Source organism: Cyanistes caeruleus, chromosome 20 (assembly GCF_971803275.1).
Source record: "Cyanistes caeruleus chromosome 20, bCyaCae1.hap1.1, whole genome shotgun sequence".
Taxonomy (NCBI): domain Eukaryota; kingdom Metazoa; phylum Chordata; class Aves; order Passeriformes; family Paridae; genus Cyanistes; species Cyanistes caeruleus.
Genome location: NC_141720.1, coordinates 407,289 through 423,772, shown reverse-complemented (window position 1 = coordinate 423,772; position 16,484 = coordinate 407,289). Strand labels below are relative to the sequence as shown.

General features: G+C 50.0%; 1 protein-coding gene across 5 annotated transcripts in view; it reads left to right on the top strand.

Annotated features, from left to right (window-relative positions):
• The window catches only part of EXD3 (exonuclease 3'-5' domain containing 3), a 178,792-nt gene that overhangs the window by 108,614 nt on the left and 53,694 nt on the right, over positions 1-16,484 (top strand). Inside the window, exons 20-21 of one of the 5 annotated variants that reach the window (XM_086858799.1) lie at positions 11,682-11,839; positions 11,965-12,123. The exons of the other annotated variants lie outside the window; for them this stretch is intronic. Of the exons in view, the coding sequence (XP_086714925.1) occupies positions 11,682-11,839; positions 11,965-12,055 (249 nt within the window). The 3' untranslated portion in view covers positions 12,056-12,123. Of the gene's footprint in view, positions 1-11,681; positions 11,840-11,964; positions 12,124-16,484 lie in introns of those variants that run through there. 5 annotated transcript variants of the gene reach the window in all.

The following is a 16,484-nucleotide window of genomic DNA, read 5'->3' as shown; positions in this document are numbered from 1 at the left end:
TCTGTGCACCCCATGTTTCTACATTGTGTGTAACTGTGTCCTGTGGGTGTGGTGTTTCCTGGTGTGTGCACAGGGTGCTTTTAGTACTGACCTCATGACAGATTGATAATCACAGAATCCCAGACTGCTTTGGGTTGGAAATGACCTTAAAGCCCATCCAGTGCCACCCCTGCCATGGCAGGGACACCTCCCACTGTCCCAGGCTGCTCCAGCCCTGTCCAGCCTGGCCTTGAGCACTGCCAGGGATCCAGGGGATCCAGGGATGCAGGGATGCAGGGATCCAGGGCTCCAGGAGATCCAGGGATGCAGGGATGCAGGGATCCAGGGGATCCAGGGATGCAGGGATGCAGGGATCCAGGGATCCAGGGATCCAGGGGATCCAGGGATGCAGGGATGCAGGGATGCAGGGCTCCAGGGGATCCAGGGATCCAGGGCTCCAGGGGATCCAGGGATGCAGGGATCCAGGGAATTCAGGGATCCAGGGGCAGCCCCAGCTGCTCTGGGCACAGCTTCAGCAGTGCAGCAGTCGGGCTGGGGTGTGGTGTGTGCTGTCCACTGGTGTGGTGGTCAGGGTCATCCCAGTGCCAGCTGGAAGGGGACAGCGTGTGACACAAGCACTGGCAGGTACCACCCGTTCAGCCCAAAGGCAGCCATGACAAGGCAGTTTGAAATGTTTAATTTTTTTGTAGACGTGTGCTCTGACTCCCTGGGCTGTGCTGGATGAGGCTTTGTGTCACCTCCTGCCCTGCCTGTGGTGCTGCTGGGTTTGCTGGACTGTCACAGCACGCCTGGCTGTGTCACCTCTCTGGGGCTGTGTCAGAACCTCCTCTGAGTGCAGCAGGATTGTTGCTCTGGCCCAACAGAAATGCCAAGAACTGGTTTGTGGCACACGGGCAAAGCTCAGAGCACGAGGGAGATGTGTCCCCTGAAAGCTCTGTGTGATTGGAGCCAACAGACACATGTGGCAGTTTTATGATGGTGGCACTTTGCATTTTTCCTCAGCAGTAGAGCAAAATTAATCAGAAATGCTTTGGAACAACAACTGGTTTATAGGGATCGTAGCCCGAGTGCAAGAAGAGCTTTGTCATCAGGGCAGCCTCGGAGCTAATTTGCTGAGACATTCAACTGCCTTTAAATCTCCACTGGAGAATTTCTGCCTTTCTGGTTGTGGGTCACTTGTGCTAATTTGGCATTTCTTAAAGCAATTTACATTTTTCTTTCAGCACAAACACTTACCCTCTCTAGTAATGAGAATGCTCCTGTGCTTGCTTTAGGGGGTGGTGGTGAAAGTAGTTCAGCTCTGAAGGGAGGCAGCTGTTCCCCTCGGCTTGCCAGCGGCTTTCAGGCATTTGTTGAGCCTACAGAGGAAGCACATTCTTGAAGTCTGTGTCAGGAAGCCAGCTTGGAAGGCAGAGAAGCCATGTGAATTGTCAGGGCTGCTGTAGGACCTGTCACTTGTCACAGCACTGGGGATGCTGCAGGGCCTTTGTCGTGTGTCTGTGACCTCGCATGCAAGGCATGGAGCAGATTTTAATCTCACTTTAGAGAGCTGAGTCAGGAGCTGCTGAATGAGAAGAGTGGCCATGTGGTCATTAGGGCTCAGAGACAGACTCCTGACATGGCTCAGGCCAAGAAACGAGCTGGGAGCAGTGTGATACAAGTAAGGCTGTTCCTAAAATAATTTAATATTAAGTGCATGGAGCAAACCTCTGATGCTGCCCTGTCCTGTGCATCCCAGCACTGGAGGGACAGTGACACAGCTGTGCCTAAGCTGCTCAGTGCTGGGGTCAGAAGTGGCTTCGGGAGGACATCAGGGCAAGGTTCTTCCCCCAGAGGCTGCTGGCACTGCCCAGGCTCCCCAGGGAATGGGCACGGCCCCGAGGCTGCCAGAGCTCCAGGGATGCCCAGGCTGGGATGCTGGGGGGTCTGGGCAGGGCTGCAGCGTGGATGAGTGGGAAATGAGGGATAGCTGTGAGGAAAGGAGTTGGTGGCCTGAACCTGGGCACTTGAATAATCTTTACAGATTCCCATTTCTGTGCCAGCCAGCCTTGAATTCAGGCCTAGAGGAAAAAATGTCACTCAGATCAGCCCTTCAAGCCTAGGTGGCATTTTTTCCAAATCCAGGTGGCATTTCCAAAATGAGTGGTGACCAGCTACTTCCCAGGAGAAGGAGACCTTCAAACAGGAGATTGTTTGTGTGTTGTTTGTTCAAGCAACAATAATTAAAGGTTTCTCAGGAGCCTGGTTCCCTCCTTAGGGATTCAAACCTCTGCTTTGAAGTTCCATCTCCAGCTGGAAACTCACACAAACCTTTAGGCCAAGAGCATTTTTTTTCCCTGAGATATTTTATATCAGCGCTTTGGTACAAGCCTCTTATTTGTGTGTGGGTTCTGCTTTGTAACTCATCTTCCTTGGCAGGAGACAGCCAGCCAGTGCCAAACTGGATTACTGAATGAGGGAAAAATCCATTACCCCTGTTAAGATACTTGGGGGCCTCAAAGTCCTGCCTTGAGATAAACACTCATCATCAGGTGGGGAAAGGGGATTGTTCTGCATCACTCCTCTGTGAGCATGGAAACTCTCCTCCAAACCCTGATGGATCATGTGGAAACACAGAGCAGAATCATCGCTTCTGGGGACCAGGGACCCACTCAGGCCAGCAGTTTTTTCTCTGTGCTTGGAGCAGTCATGTGAGTGTATCTGTTTCTCCTTCTCTAAATGCATTCCTGAAGAGCCCCAGGAGAAAGGAGTGGCCTTCAGACAAGTTCCACACTGGTGACTACTGATGGTGCCCGTGGGCCACCCAGCCCAGGACACTCCTCATCTCCCTCCTCACTCCTGGAACATTAAGGCAATTCACATGTGACCTGAAATAAAACATGCTCTTGTTGCAGCCCCACAGTCTGGGGCCGATGCTGGAGAGCTGCATCCTCCTTCCAGGGCTTCTTGAAGGCTTCCAGAAAGCGCTTCAAGGAGCAAAGTCCCACCTTCTCCTGGGCTGTCCCCCAGCTGCAGTCCCCAGCATCTCTGTGTAGCCCTTCCCCATCGCTGTTTTCCCATGGCAAGAAGTGCCTAGTTCAGAAAGCATCAGCCCCCAAGCCCTTTGATCTTTTCTTTCTCAAGAGAAAAAAGATTAAAAAGAGACAAGAAGTTAAGGATTTGTGAGGGGGAACGGAACATGAATAGCAAATTCTGCTGCGGAGGTCACCTCCCCCAGCTTTCTTCCTGTGTGACCAGGAGGAGGGAAGGGTGTGGAGGGGCTTGTGGGGGATCCAGGGAGGAAGGGAGTAAATTGGGGGCAGAGGGGTGGGGGTGGAGTGGTGAAACCCTTCAAAAGGAACAATGCTGCCAGCGCTGGCATTGTCAGGCAGCCCTTTACAGAGGGCCATGAATACAGGTTATAAATTCTTTGGCCATTGAGAGAGCTCTCCAAACCTGACTCCATCCTGCACTAAACCATGCCTGAGCCCTATCAGTTGCATAGCAATGAATTCATTTACATCTGGATAGTTAATCTCCAATTCACTTGACAGTTTATCTCCTCTTGTAAGAGCAGCAGTGCCTGCTCCATTGTGTTGGAGCCAGTCGAGGCTCATCAGCCTGGCCAGCGCCTCTGGTTTGTGCTCAGCAAAGATAAGCAGGGTGGGTATTGATATGAAACATGAAATTATTGCCCCAAGCTGCTGGATTCTGGTATCCTTTCACTCAGCATCCTCCCCACCTTCACCCTTTGGCTCTCCAGGGTGGAAATGCCATGTCCCTCCCTCTGAGGCTGTCACAGGACAACTGGAGTGTGACTTTTCTGTGACTGGCATTACATGAACAATTGACAATCCAGAATTATTTTGTTTGTTCTTGTTTACTGCAGACTGGTAATTCTGCACTGATTTTTATCTCTGAATATTTTCATAGCATTATTACTGTAGGAAAAGAGCTGTGAGATCATGGAGTCCAAGTGTTCCCCCAGCACTAAACCATGTCCCCAGGTACCACATGTACACATTTTCTGCACACTGCCAGGGACAGTGGCTCCACCACATCCCTGCACAGATCCCCCAGGAGGAATCAATGCTCTTACTCAGCAGAGCAGCTCCCCAGAGAGCTGGGAGCAGCCTGGGATGTCCTGCAGGGGTGGGACAGGCATCACTCACCCAAATTCCCCGCGAGGGGAGGGGAGCTGACTTGTGAGCCCAGGCTTTTTGGGTAGCCCTGGTTGATCTGCTGGTGCCTGCAGAATCCTGTGGCACTGCACATGCACAGGGGCAGTGATGAGGAGAGGGACCCTTTGCTGCTGGGCTGGGTGAGCATGCAGAGTGAGCACAGGGACTGATTTGGCAGATCAACTCTCTGTTTCTGTTAGGAAAGTGGATCAGGAAAGAAGACCTTGAGGGTCAGGGGACAAAGTGTGAAAATTCCTTGAATCATTCATACTTTTAAGTCTCCAATTTTAATTTCCTGCAGTCAGTATTTGTATGTATTTGATGTGGTTTGGACATGATCTGGGGAAGGGCCACTCTGACTAAATACCCCTCTTCTTTTATCTGGAGTGGCTACAAATCTTCAACTGGGCCTTTTGTTTCCTCTCATACATGGTGCACTCTGCTCTGGTCATGAGAACCATGGCTGAAAAGTTTCGTGTGGTTAAAATCAAACAATTAAAAATGGTGAGCTAAAATAAAAACTGATGGGAATTTAAAATCTAACACCAAGTTGAGGCAAAGCAACTTTGTCTTTTAGTACTAAACAATCTTTCATTTGTAGACATTCAGGAAAAGACAGAATTGTTTTCTTTTCCCATGAAAGCTCAGACTTTCCCTGAGTCCCAGTAGTCCAGCAGCTGAAAGAGGAGCTCCAAAGATGGAGCAGCCTGAATCTCTGAGCTGTTCTTGCTCTTCTCCCCTCCCACCTTGCCTTTCCATGGGATTAATCCCTGGCACAGCCCAGGTGCCAGCACTGTCCCCACTGGGGATTTAATGGCACTTTGGTGACAGTAGAGCCAGGGCTGATTTAACCTTAAAATCTGTGGGGAGATGCTGTGTTTGGTAAATAAATTAAAGGATCTGAAAAAGCAACATCCTGTTTCAAATCACGAAAAAGACTTCTTCCTACAGAACTGAGACAAGGCTGTGGGTTTTTATGTTTCTTTTGTGTGCTTTTTTGTGTGCTTACGTGGAAAAGTGAGGAATCATTCCTTCCCGTGGAGTTCACCCCCCACTCCGCCTTCACAACTCCTTGTCAAAATGTTTAAAGGCCTTTTTATTGTTCCTTGGTGTAGAAACAACTTTCTGTTTCTTGTGTCAGCGCCTGGTGATCCCCAGCCATCTCTCCACAGGAAAGATGTCATCTCTCTTCCTTATCTACTCTGTGGTTTTTGTTTTGAAAATAGCCGAACATGACATGATTTTATTTTACTCTTGTGCATATGTTTAAATGAAAATAAATTAGAATAAATAGCATTACTATAAATATTATGGTTAAGATTTAAACCAAACAAAACTGGGATGCTCAAAGCTGTATTTTCCAAGGATGCTGAAGAAATCCCGTTCTGCCTCACGCCATGGCAGCCTGGGAAGCACACAGGGAAGTCTGAGCCATGGGATGCAGGTGGGACAGAGTGGGACTCATTTTGCACATTTGACATTTGTTCATCTGAAATTTCAGTTGTTTTCAGCTACATTCCTTGATTTGTTTTGTTTTGTTTTATCAAAAAGCAAAGTTATTTTATGTCTTCTAAATGGAAGCTGGCACAGAGCAGGGAGTGCACAGGGAATTTGTATCAGCATGGCCAACAGAGCTGGTTCTGGTTATGAATTATAGATTCCCAGGCTGGCTTGGGTCATCAGAAATCCTATCCAGAGCCACCCCAGCCATGGCAGGGACACCTCCCACTGTCCCAGCTGCTCCCAGCCCTGTCCAGCCTGGCCTTGGGCACTGCCAGGGATCCAGGGGCAGCCCCAGCTGCTCTGGGCACCCTGTGCCAGGGCCTGCCCACCCTGCCAGGGAACAATTCCTGCCCAATATCCCATCCAGCCCTGCCCTCTGCCACTGGGAGCCATTCCCTGTGTCCTGTCATTCCATGTCCTTGTCCCCAGTCCCTCTGCAGCTCTCCTGGAGCCCCTCTGGACCCTGCCAGGGGCTCTGAGCTCTCTCTCCTGCAGATGAACCCAGCCTGGCTGCAGACCAGAGGGCTCCAGCCCTTGGAGCAGCTCCTCTGGATCTCTCCAGGAGCTCCAGCTCCTCCCTGTGCTGGGCCCCAGGGCTGGGGTCTCACCTGAGTGGGCAGAGGGGCAGAGTCCCCCCTCCCCTGCTGGGATCAGCCCAGAGCAGGGGGTTTCTGGGTCCCAGCATGTGTGGCCAAGGAATGTGGAACTTTTAATCCACAAAACACCCCCCACCCCTGTCCCCCAGCCCTGTGCAGAAATTGGTGCTTCCCAGGTTTGGAATTTCCACCTGCACCCAGGATGCACCCAGGAAATGTCCCAGAGAGCTGCTGCTGCTGCTGCTGCTGCTCACATCCTCGTGCTCAGCCCTCTGCAGACCCTGTGGGCTGCAGCTAATGCTCTGGGTGGGTGTTTGTCTGTTTGTCCATGTCTGAGTGCAGGAACTGCTGCTGAATTTACTCCTGGAAAACACTGGGACATGTGGGGTTGGGCATGTGCCAGGCTGGGGGCAGAAGTTCTCCTTGCTGCTGCCTCCCTCGCAGGGGCAGAGGGATTCTGTGAATGTCTGATATCTTCCATGACGAAAGCCAGATGAGGGATTGCTGCTACTTACACCATCCAACTTTCCTAAAGAAATTCTCCCCTGGGTTAAGAACAAGCATGACAAATCCCAACCCAAAGGAATGGAGGCGGGGAATGGGAATTTATAAGCCATGAAAAACAAGAGCTTTAAATGGAAAATGGCTTCACACCATAACACTTGGCAGTCAGCCTTTCACGCTTCAACCTGTGCAGCCCAGAGAAATTGGGGGGCGATTTGTGTCTTCAGGAGCTGCAGCAGAGAGCCCTTGGTGTCACACACACAGCCCTGACTGCAGGATGGCAGCTTCAGTGAGGGGTCATTACAAACCAGCCCCTCTGTGCCGTGGGCAGAGCCCCAGCCCTGATGGGAATTGACCTCTCAGGCATTTCTGGGGAGCTTTGGTGGCTGCTGAAGAGCAGCACTTCATTCGAGAGACTTCAGACCCTGGCAGGACTGAGAAAAGTTCTTGGGTGGTCTTTCACAGAATCTCAGGCTGGTTTGGTTTGGAAGGGACCTTAAAGATCATCCAGTGCCATGGAGCACCTTCCTGTAGGGCACGGTGCTCCAGCCCCTGGAGCATTCTCAGGTTCCTGCTGGTGGTCAGGGGATGTCATCAGCTCTCCCCAAGCTCCCTGTGAGATATTTCTGTGTTCAGAGCCTGGGGGGACACAGGGCCCACAGCCCTGGGCACAGGGAGGTGTGCCCCAGGAGAGGGTGTGGGGCTGCTGTGCCAGGGCTGAAATGGATGGAGGGCACTGCAGGAGGGGCTGCCAGGGGGGAAGATCCCTGTGCAGGCTGGAAAGGATTAAAGAGAGGGGCTGTGGGCCAGGGATGAGAACACTACCTGTGACCTGCTCCCAGCCTGCCAAAAGTGGGGGCTAGAGGCAGTATCAGAACCTCAGAGGAATAGATTTTTAAAGTATTTTTTTCTTGAACTAATGCAAAAAACAAAGAGCTTGTTTCAGTGCTCGCCTCCCCTTTCAAGCTGGATGGGATCCTGGATTTTTTAAAAGAAAACAAAGCATATTTCAAATACAGGCTTTCTTTTAGTCTTTTTTTTTTTTTTTTTTTTTTTTTTTTTCCCCTTTCTTTCTTTCCCTTCCAGTTGCTTTCTGTTGGCTGACAGAGATTTTGGAGCCCTGGGGAAGATAGATCTGCCAATGATGATCTCGGCTCCCCATGAATCCGGACCCTGTGTCGGGGAGCTCGCTGCTCCTTCCCAAGCAGGAGGTCCTGGTCCTGCTTCCCCAGGATGATATCACTGGGCCAGTGCAGGGAGAAGAGCTGTAGCTTGTCTAATTTGCTGTCCCAAAATCCTCCTGTGGCAGCTGCAGGTGCTGTGGGATGTGGTGTGGTTAAGGCCTCACAGTTCCTGGCAGTGCTGGACTCCCACCTCTGCATCCTTTTGACTGCTTGGCTGGAATATCTCACTGTGAGTCCTGGAGAAGCCAAGGCACTGAGCTGATCCTTCTCATCCACTGTGAAAACATTGGTGGCAGAGCCCCAGCTTCCAGAGACCCCCAGGAATGGGAGCTGAGGGACACATCAGAGCCCTGCTCTGCTGTCAGCTTGACATTAACCTCCAGACAAGGAGCCTGACAACTGGCAGGAGCCAGACCCTTCACCATGCCCTCCTGTGCCTTATCAGAGGGAAATAAATCCTGTCTGATTAGGGTTTTTTTAATGAGAATTCTCAGCAAATAAATGAACTGCCTGCACAGTGATAATGGGCTGTTTGGGAAGTGAGTCTGCGGTGTGTATGTGCAGCTGGAAGTCATCAAAACCATCTTACCCCATGGAGTCTCCTGTGCTGAACTTGTGTTTACAAAATCAGACAGGAAAAGGAATTTTTCAATGGGTATTTTCTGATAATTTTTTCAGCCCAGCAGCAGTGTAAGTGAGGGCCTGTCTGCACAGAGCCATTGCATCTCTGCCGGGTGCTGGCCTTCACTTCCTCCTCCCCATCCCTTTTGACCAGTTTTGACACATCCTGCTCCAGTCTAAATCCGTGTGTTGAGCTTTGATGGACCCTGAGGGCCTTGGCCAGTGGTTCTACAGGAATCTCAGTGAGGGGGGGCCAGCTGATACCCAGAGATGAGCCCACCACTCCTGCCCCCATCCCTGCTGTGCCCCATGGTGTGCAGGGACACCAGTCCTTACACCACACAAAAGCTGCTGTCAAACATTGTCAGTGTTACCTGCCCTTTTTTTTTTGTTTATTTTAACAAGTTCTCCTCAATAATCCTGACATTCAGTCACCAGTTATAAGCTGGGCTAGGAACAACCTTTCAGAGGATGCTCATAAATGCTCACTCATAGCTCACTACACTTTTGTTTTCCCTGACAGGCATCTCCCTCCTTTTCTGTGATCTTCTCATCCACAGAGATCCCTTTGTACGGTCTCTGCTGAAATTCAGGCCTGGGTAATTGGCCAGTTTGCTGCACCCCAGCACTTCTGTGGATTCACTGTGCTCATGCTCACCTCCCCGTGTGCCATGTCCCAGAGCAGCGTGGGGCAGAGGCAGCCCCGGCTGTGGCTCAGCCCTGGAAAGTGCAGAATGTGATGATCTGGGTACAGATCCTGCCATGAGAATCAGCTCTGCAGCAGCCAGGGAAACATGGGCTGTGCTGAGGGCTGTGGGACCTGCTTGGAGGGGACCATTAGATAAAAACCCTCGAGGTGATTCAGTTCAAATTACTGGGTCCAGTGTTAGGTAACCATGGAAAAAATGCAAATAGAGCTTGAAGCCCAATCTCACAATTGTCTCTGTGTGTGAAATGTCTTGGCACCTCACATCTCTTCTCTGAAAAGCCGGTATTTTTAGATTTACCACAGATTACTTTTGATGCTGGAGGCCTTAAAACTGTTCTGACATGAACCCAAGCTATTCTGCTATCTTCAAAAATGGAGTCTTAAATGAGAACTGAAATTTATTGAACTGTATTTGAATTACAGTAGGGCAGAGCACTTCAGCATGTGCATGGAAAGCAGCCTGTGAGGAAGGAGAACAGGACTGACCGCGGGTCAGAAACTGCAGCTTTTCTGAGGCACTGCAGGGGTTACCCCTCTCCAGAGCTGCACCCTGGAGAAATCAGCTTTGCATGTGAAGCCATCCTTGTCCAGCTGTGAAACCCAGCTGAAATATAAACTTCTCTGAAGCCTTCACAGGTGGTTTCCATCTGTATCTGTGTCTGATTAGCCAGAGTTGCACAATGGCAGCGGGTTCTGCTGCCAGTTCTTCCCTCCTTACCTTGACCCGTGGTTTCACTCTTTCACACTTTGTCTTTGGCTCAGACCAGTCTCCCCTGGGCGAGTTCAGCCTTGATTTTTGGGTCTCCAGAAAGACAGACAGCTTTTCCTGACTGATGGTTCTGATTGCTGGGGATGGCACAGGCAGACAGCTCACCTGGAGCGGGGGCTGGAGGTGGGCAGGAGCCCAGGCTTTCTCTAATAGCATTTTCACGATGATTTGCTTCCCCTGTCATGTTGTTTCAAATTCCTCTCAAGCCATACTTTTCACAGTCTGGATTTTCTCTCATGAATTTCTCAAGGGGCTATCTGGAGGGGAAACTACTTCTCACCATAACAAACAACCAAAGCCTTCATCGTTAAAAAATAAAGCACTAACATGGCCCTACAATGGAGCCCTTTGTCAAGTCACATCTGTTTAGGTCACCAGAAATTATAAGCCTTTAATTTGGAAAGTAACTTTCTTTTATCAAAATAGGAAAGAGGACTGCAAAACATTCAGGAAAAATCTGCATGAAAGCTCAGGCATGTAGCAGTAATATTCTGAGTTACACAGAAACCCCAAATTGCCTGTGTATACAAATACTGGATTTAAGTTCTCCTAGCTGCAGGAACAGCCAAGTCCATAGCATGGGTCACTGCTGTGCTTGTGTAAAACCAGTGTGAAAAAGAATCTGGCCCAATGGACAGAAAAATCTCATTTCAGGGCTAATGTGGTTGGATTTAGCCCAAAGTTTAATATCTGCCTCCCAGAAATCATCTGCCAGTAATTGCTAAATGGCAGAGCAAGGGGGTTCATGTGGGGATGATGGAAAATACTTTTCAGGGGTACCACCAGTGGCGATGAATTACAGATCATTCCTGTGCACACCGTAAAGGGAATGGTGATAGAAATTCCTCTAATTACATTTAATTGGTTTTGAAATGAAACTATCTGTAATTTCAGCGTGGCTCTGAGGAGGATTGCTGGCTGAGAAGGCAGAGCAGTCTGCTGGAATGAGCTGGATACATGGAAGTAATGCTGGCAGTAGGAGCTGTAAGAATTATGATACTGGAATTAGTCAGGCCAGTTTAGGTCAGTGCAAGCAGAGGGTTTCCTGTTTAACTCCTGAGCTGCAGGTACTGTGTTCTGACAGCTCTTCCATTTAGCATCCAGAGGGGAATATGCAGAACAGAGTGTGCTGGAAGATACCAATCCTCTGTATTTTTAATCCTGAGTGATACAAAGCACAGCTGCTTCTTGCCTGTCCTTTCCCCAAGCATTTGATTCTGTTAAGTGGTTTAATTCATTCATAAATGCTCTCTGGACTGCACAGTCGTGCCAAATATGCAACTGTCTGGGTAAGGGTGTACAAACAAGGTGTGCCTGATTCCTGCAGGGAGTTACTGTGGCAAGTGCAAACTCGCACTGGGAATGTGAATCCACGCATGAACAGACACCCAATTAGCAAAGAATTTCTGAATGCAGAGACCTGACTTGAGCAACAAGTCATGGAATCTGTCCGTGTAAATGATGTGTGCCATTGCACACAGATTTCAAAACTCTGTTTCTAAGGAATAGAGGTATTTCTATGTATTAGACCACAAAGCTTCTCTGAGTTCCCCCTTTTTAACCATGGTGATGAGGTCACTGGAAAAAGAGTGACTGACTGTTCATTCCCCTTCCTCATTGTGTGTCACACATCAGACAGTGCTTGCTTCCGAGCCTGGACATCCAGGGAAAGCAGGAACCAGCGATGGAGGGGACAGAATAACGGAGCTCACAGCCTGTGGAGCCATCTCTTCCAAGCCAGGAAAAACACAGCACCCAGCTCCCCGAGCTGCAGGAGCCCCGAGGGATGCAGTGTAGGTCTGGGAAGGACACTTGTTCTTGTTTGTGTCACCCACCCCATGAGCAGCAGCAACAGCGTGCAGCAGCGGCCCAGGCAGTTCTGCAAAAAACTCTCGTTTGTTCTCATTATCCCCAGCAGAATCACAGAGAAAATCGTGCCCTCAGAACCAACAGCCAAATTTTTGCCTGTTTACGTCTGGTGTGGGAGCCTGAGTAATGTGGGGAGATGAGGGCAGTAAACAGAGTTGTAAACAGAGCAAACCTGGAGAGCACAGCAAAGGGCAGCCTGTGCAATGTTGTTCTTGGTGTCAGTGTAATTTGTGTGCGGTTTCACGGAGTTTACAAAGCCGGCTCGGGGCTGGAGAGGCTGCATGAGGTAACTGCAAAATGCCTCTCTCACCGGGGCTGCTCCAGCCTTTAACGCTGAGCTGAAATTCCCGTCTGAGCGCAGGAGCTCGGGATGGCATCCACAGCATGCGGGGAGAGAGGGAGGGAGGGAGGGAGGGAGGGAGGGAGGGAGGGAGGGAGGGAGGGAGGGAGGGAGGGAGGGAGGGAAGGAGGGAAGGAGGGAAGGAGGGAAGGAGGGAAGGAGGGAAGGAAGGAAGGAAGGAAGGAAGGAAGGAAGGAAGGAAGGAAGGAAGGAAGGAAGGAAGGAAGGAAGGAAGGAAGGAAGGAAGGAAGGAAGGAAGGAAGGAAGGAAGGAAGGAAGGAAGGAAGGAAGGAAGGAAGGAAGGAAGGAAGGAAGGAAGGAAGGAAGGAAGGAAGGAAGGAAGGAAGGAAGGAAGGAAGGAAGGAAGGAAGGAAGGAAGGAAGGAAGGAAGGAAGGAAGGAAGGAAGGAAGGAAGGAAGGAAGGAAGGAAGGAAGGAAGGAAGGAAGGAAGGAAGGAAGGAAGGAAGGAAGGAAGGAAGGAAGGAAGGAAGGAAGGAAGGAAGGAAGGAAGGAAGGAAGGAAGGAAGGAAGGAAGGAAGGAAGGAAGGAAGGAAGGAAGGAAGGAAGGAAGGAAGGAAGGAAGGAAGGAAGGAAGGAAGGAAGGAAGGAAGGAAGGAAGGAAGGAAGGAGGGAAGGAAGGAGGGAAGGAAGGAGGGAAGGAAGGAGGGAGGGAAGGAAGGAGGGAGGGAAGGAAGGAAGGAGGGAAGGAAGGAAGGAGGGAAGGAGGGAGGGAAGGAAGGAGGGAGGGAAGGATGGAAGGAGGGAGGGAAGGAAGGATGGAAGGAAGGAGGGAAGGAGGGAGGGAAGGAAGGAGGGAGGGAGGGTCCCGGTGCCCTGGGCAGGTGTCCGCTGGCTCGGCCCCTCCTGGCAGCGTTCCCCTGGGAGCTGCCCCAGCTCTGAAGTCATGCTTTGGTTCTCAGGCTATTTTTGAAGGCAGAAATGGGAGTGTAACCAACGCTTCAGCACTTTCCCACACCTTCATGTGACACAGGACTGTGCCCAGTCATAGAACTCTGTCCCCAGGACTTAAAAATTGTCACAGTTTCACTTCCCTCACGTTTGTTTTTTTTTCCCTTCCTTTCTGGAGCCAGTGGAGTTGGTTCCCTTTGCTGCCTGGGGAGCTGCCTCATATGGCTCCTTCCTGAAAAATTACCTTTTTTAGGATGCTCTCACCAATTCTGAACTGTTTTTGTAGGCAGGCAGTGCCCTTTTCTGTCTCTCTATATGTTTCACACCAGCTGTTCCATATCTTGAAGCACAGAACCAACTCTTGCAGCAGAAAAAGGAACTTTTCAAGTTGATTTATACATAATTTCCACCTTAGTGCAGTTTGGATTAACATTTAAAAATAATTAAATGTACAGCAATTCACATCTTTCTAGTGAAATGCCAAAGAAAAGCAAACCCCAGGTTTGCAAATCCTCAGCCTTCAGCTGGATCATGGATTTCTGCCTGCTCTTTGTCTCCTGCTGCTCTGGGAAGGGGAGAACTACCTGGCCAAGGCACATGGGGAAATTTACCAAACAGAAATGCTGCAGTTATCCATACAAACCCCAAAGCAGAGGTTTACAAATCCAGGGAGTTGCTGGTTCCCTGACGTGCCTCAGTTACCCAGGGATTGCTCACTCAGTGAGTTTTCTGCTGGTGGTGTTCCTTTAATTCTAATGAACTGTGAGAATGTTAATTAAAAAAGCATACCAAAATGAAGTGCTCCTCCAAGAACCAAGAACCTGTCATTTGCATGAAAACCCTGGATTATAAACTGCTTCTTCTACTTTTGCTGCCAAATATGCAAAGTAAATTGCACAATTTTGGGGATGCAGTTGAGCCGCTTTGTGTTTTTCTTTCTCCAACTGAGAAGAAACATTTTCTCCCATCCGACAGGGAGTGTTTGTTTTTCTTGCCATGTAACACTTACAGCTCCCATGGATAGCAGGACAATAACTGCTCTACCATTTCTTATCTCCCTTCAGCGTGAAGTTGGGATTTTTCTAAGATAAGGATGGTTTGTTTGTTTTATTTGCTTGCTTTAATTTTGTGGTTGTTTTTCCAAATAAAAGAAAGTGAAGTTTAGGAAGCAGAGCAGCGATGGCAGTTGTGAGCTGTGCTGAGCCTCATTCCCATCCCTGCTCAGGCGTGAGAATGTTCTCAGCCAGTGGATTGTTCACATTCAGACTTTTCTCTTCCATGGTTGTCACATACCCAAGTCATTTACCCAAGCTCCATCCGTTGATTGCAAAATCAATTATTGTTTTATGACAGATAGTGGGATGCTTCCTTATTTTCTTAGTGCTTTTTTTAAACTGGAAGATGATCTGCTGCTGGATAACGTTTCAGCAGAGTTGTGGTGTACCCCAGGAGATGGAGCAGAGCCATCCCTAGCACAGGGAGGCCTCAGTGCACCCTTGAATTCATGTGGCAGCCCCTGCATTGCTGGGTTTGTGAGTGGGATCTCCTCAGTGGCAAATGGGGCACTCTGCTCTCAGGAGGGGACAGGAGAGAGCAGGCTGGCTCAGACAATGGGTGTTTCCTGGGGAGAGTTTAAACTATCCCAGAAAGCTTTAAAATACTTTCAGAGCATTTAAAGTTTGATGAGGTTTTGATAGCTTGTATGTTTGTGTAAATCAGAACATTCAGGGTGTTCTGTCAGGGCCCCTTTATGGGCAGACTGTGCTCCAGAGTCCCTGAAGAGTCCAAGCTTCATTTGCCAGGTGGGACAGCCAGTTCCCCGTTTGCTGCTTCTCCAGAGTTGGGTGTTTTTCCCATTATCTGTTGCTTTACTGCCCTGCTCTAAACTGTCCCTTATGGTTACCCTGCTTGGGTCACTCTGGTACCTCAGCACTGTGAACTGGCAGATGAGAAAAGGGATCCCATTGCCCATGGCAGGCTCCAGGAGAGCTCCTGCAGACTGCAGTCATCCATCCCGGGGTGTCCCATCCCAGGGTGTCCCATCCCAGGGTACCCCATCCCAGGGTGTCCAATCCAGCAATGGAGCCCAGCCCACATAAAGATGTAAAACATTTGCTTGTTTTGCTGGTGCAAATATTTTTCTATCTTTCACTATATTTTTCCTCAAAAGGGCTGAAGAACTAAAAGAGGAAAATTAGTTGGGATCCTTTAACAGCAGAGGTGAGAAAGGACCTCAGGTCATCCCTGGCATTGATATAGTATTGAGATGAGTTTGATCTGAATAGTTAAAGGGTTGTGAGTGCTTACATGAAACGTTTTTTGCAACTGAGATTAATTTGAAGCAAGTGCAGAGGCTGCCTTTGCCATTGAGGATCCTTTTGGTGACATTTATGTCCCCAGGGTTTGGACTCCTCACAAGCAGACAACTTCCATGAGCTCTGAGGCACAAGGGGATGTGAGTGACTTGCTACAAGTCCCTGTCTGTCTCCAGCATTGCAGGATGGCGATTACCCCAGACACAGCTGGATGTGGCTGGAGCAGAGGCAGCCTGGCACCTCCCTGGCCAAGCAGGGAGATCACATCCCTGAGCTTCACTGGATGCTGCACAGGAAAACCTGCCCTGGTTTGCAGCCAAATCCAACACTTCAGCTGGTTTTTGAGGACCTTCAGTGGAGAAAGAAGAGTGTGTTGCATGAGAATGGCAGCTGCTCTGGGGCTGCAGTGCCTGCAATGGGGCTTCTGGTGTCCAGAGCCCACAGCAGCCCTGTCACATACAATCATCCTGTGAAGCTGATGTCTTACTCCTGACAGGCTCCCAGTCCATCCTGACATGCACCCAGATGCTCAGTGAGTGTCATTTCCTGCTCCAAGGAGCCCAGATTGTTCCTGACTGGCCCCTGGGTTTGAGCACTCAATTCTTCTCCCTCATTTATTTCCTTGGCGTGCGGGAGCTGGGCTTCGTCCCCTCCCGTACATCTCCCGGTCATGTGGAGTATGAAATGCTCCTTGCAGGGGTGAGGGCTGCTGGCTGGGCTGGGCTGGGTTTAGCAGTGCTGCAGGAGTTTGGGGAGCTTTGCTGGGGTGCACTGCTGCTCTGGGGGAGCACAGCCAGTGCTCCACACACTGCAGGGAAAGGGTCTCTGCTGGGGCACCAAAGGCTCCAGCCCATCCTTGTGGAACCCAAACAAGGCTTGGTCTGAGGGAAAGAGCAAGTGTTGGTCCTTTCCAGATTGCTGACTCCTGCTTTCACAGCCAGGACAGCTCAGGCTTGCTGAGAGGAGAGCAGCACCAGGAGCTGCAGTGCAGCAGAGAGGGGCTGT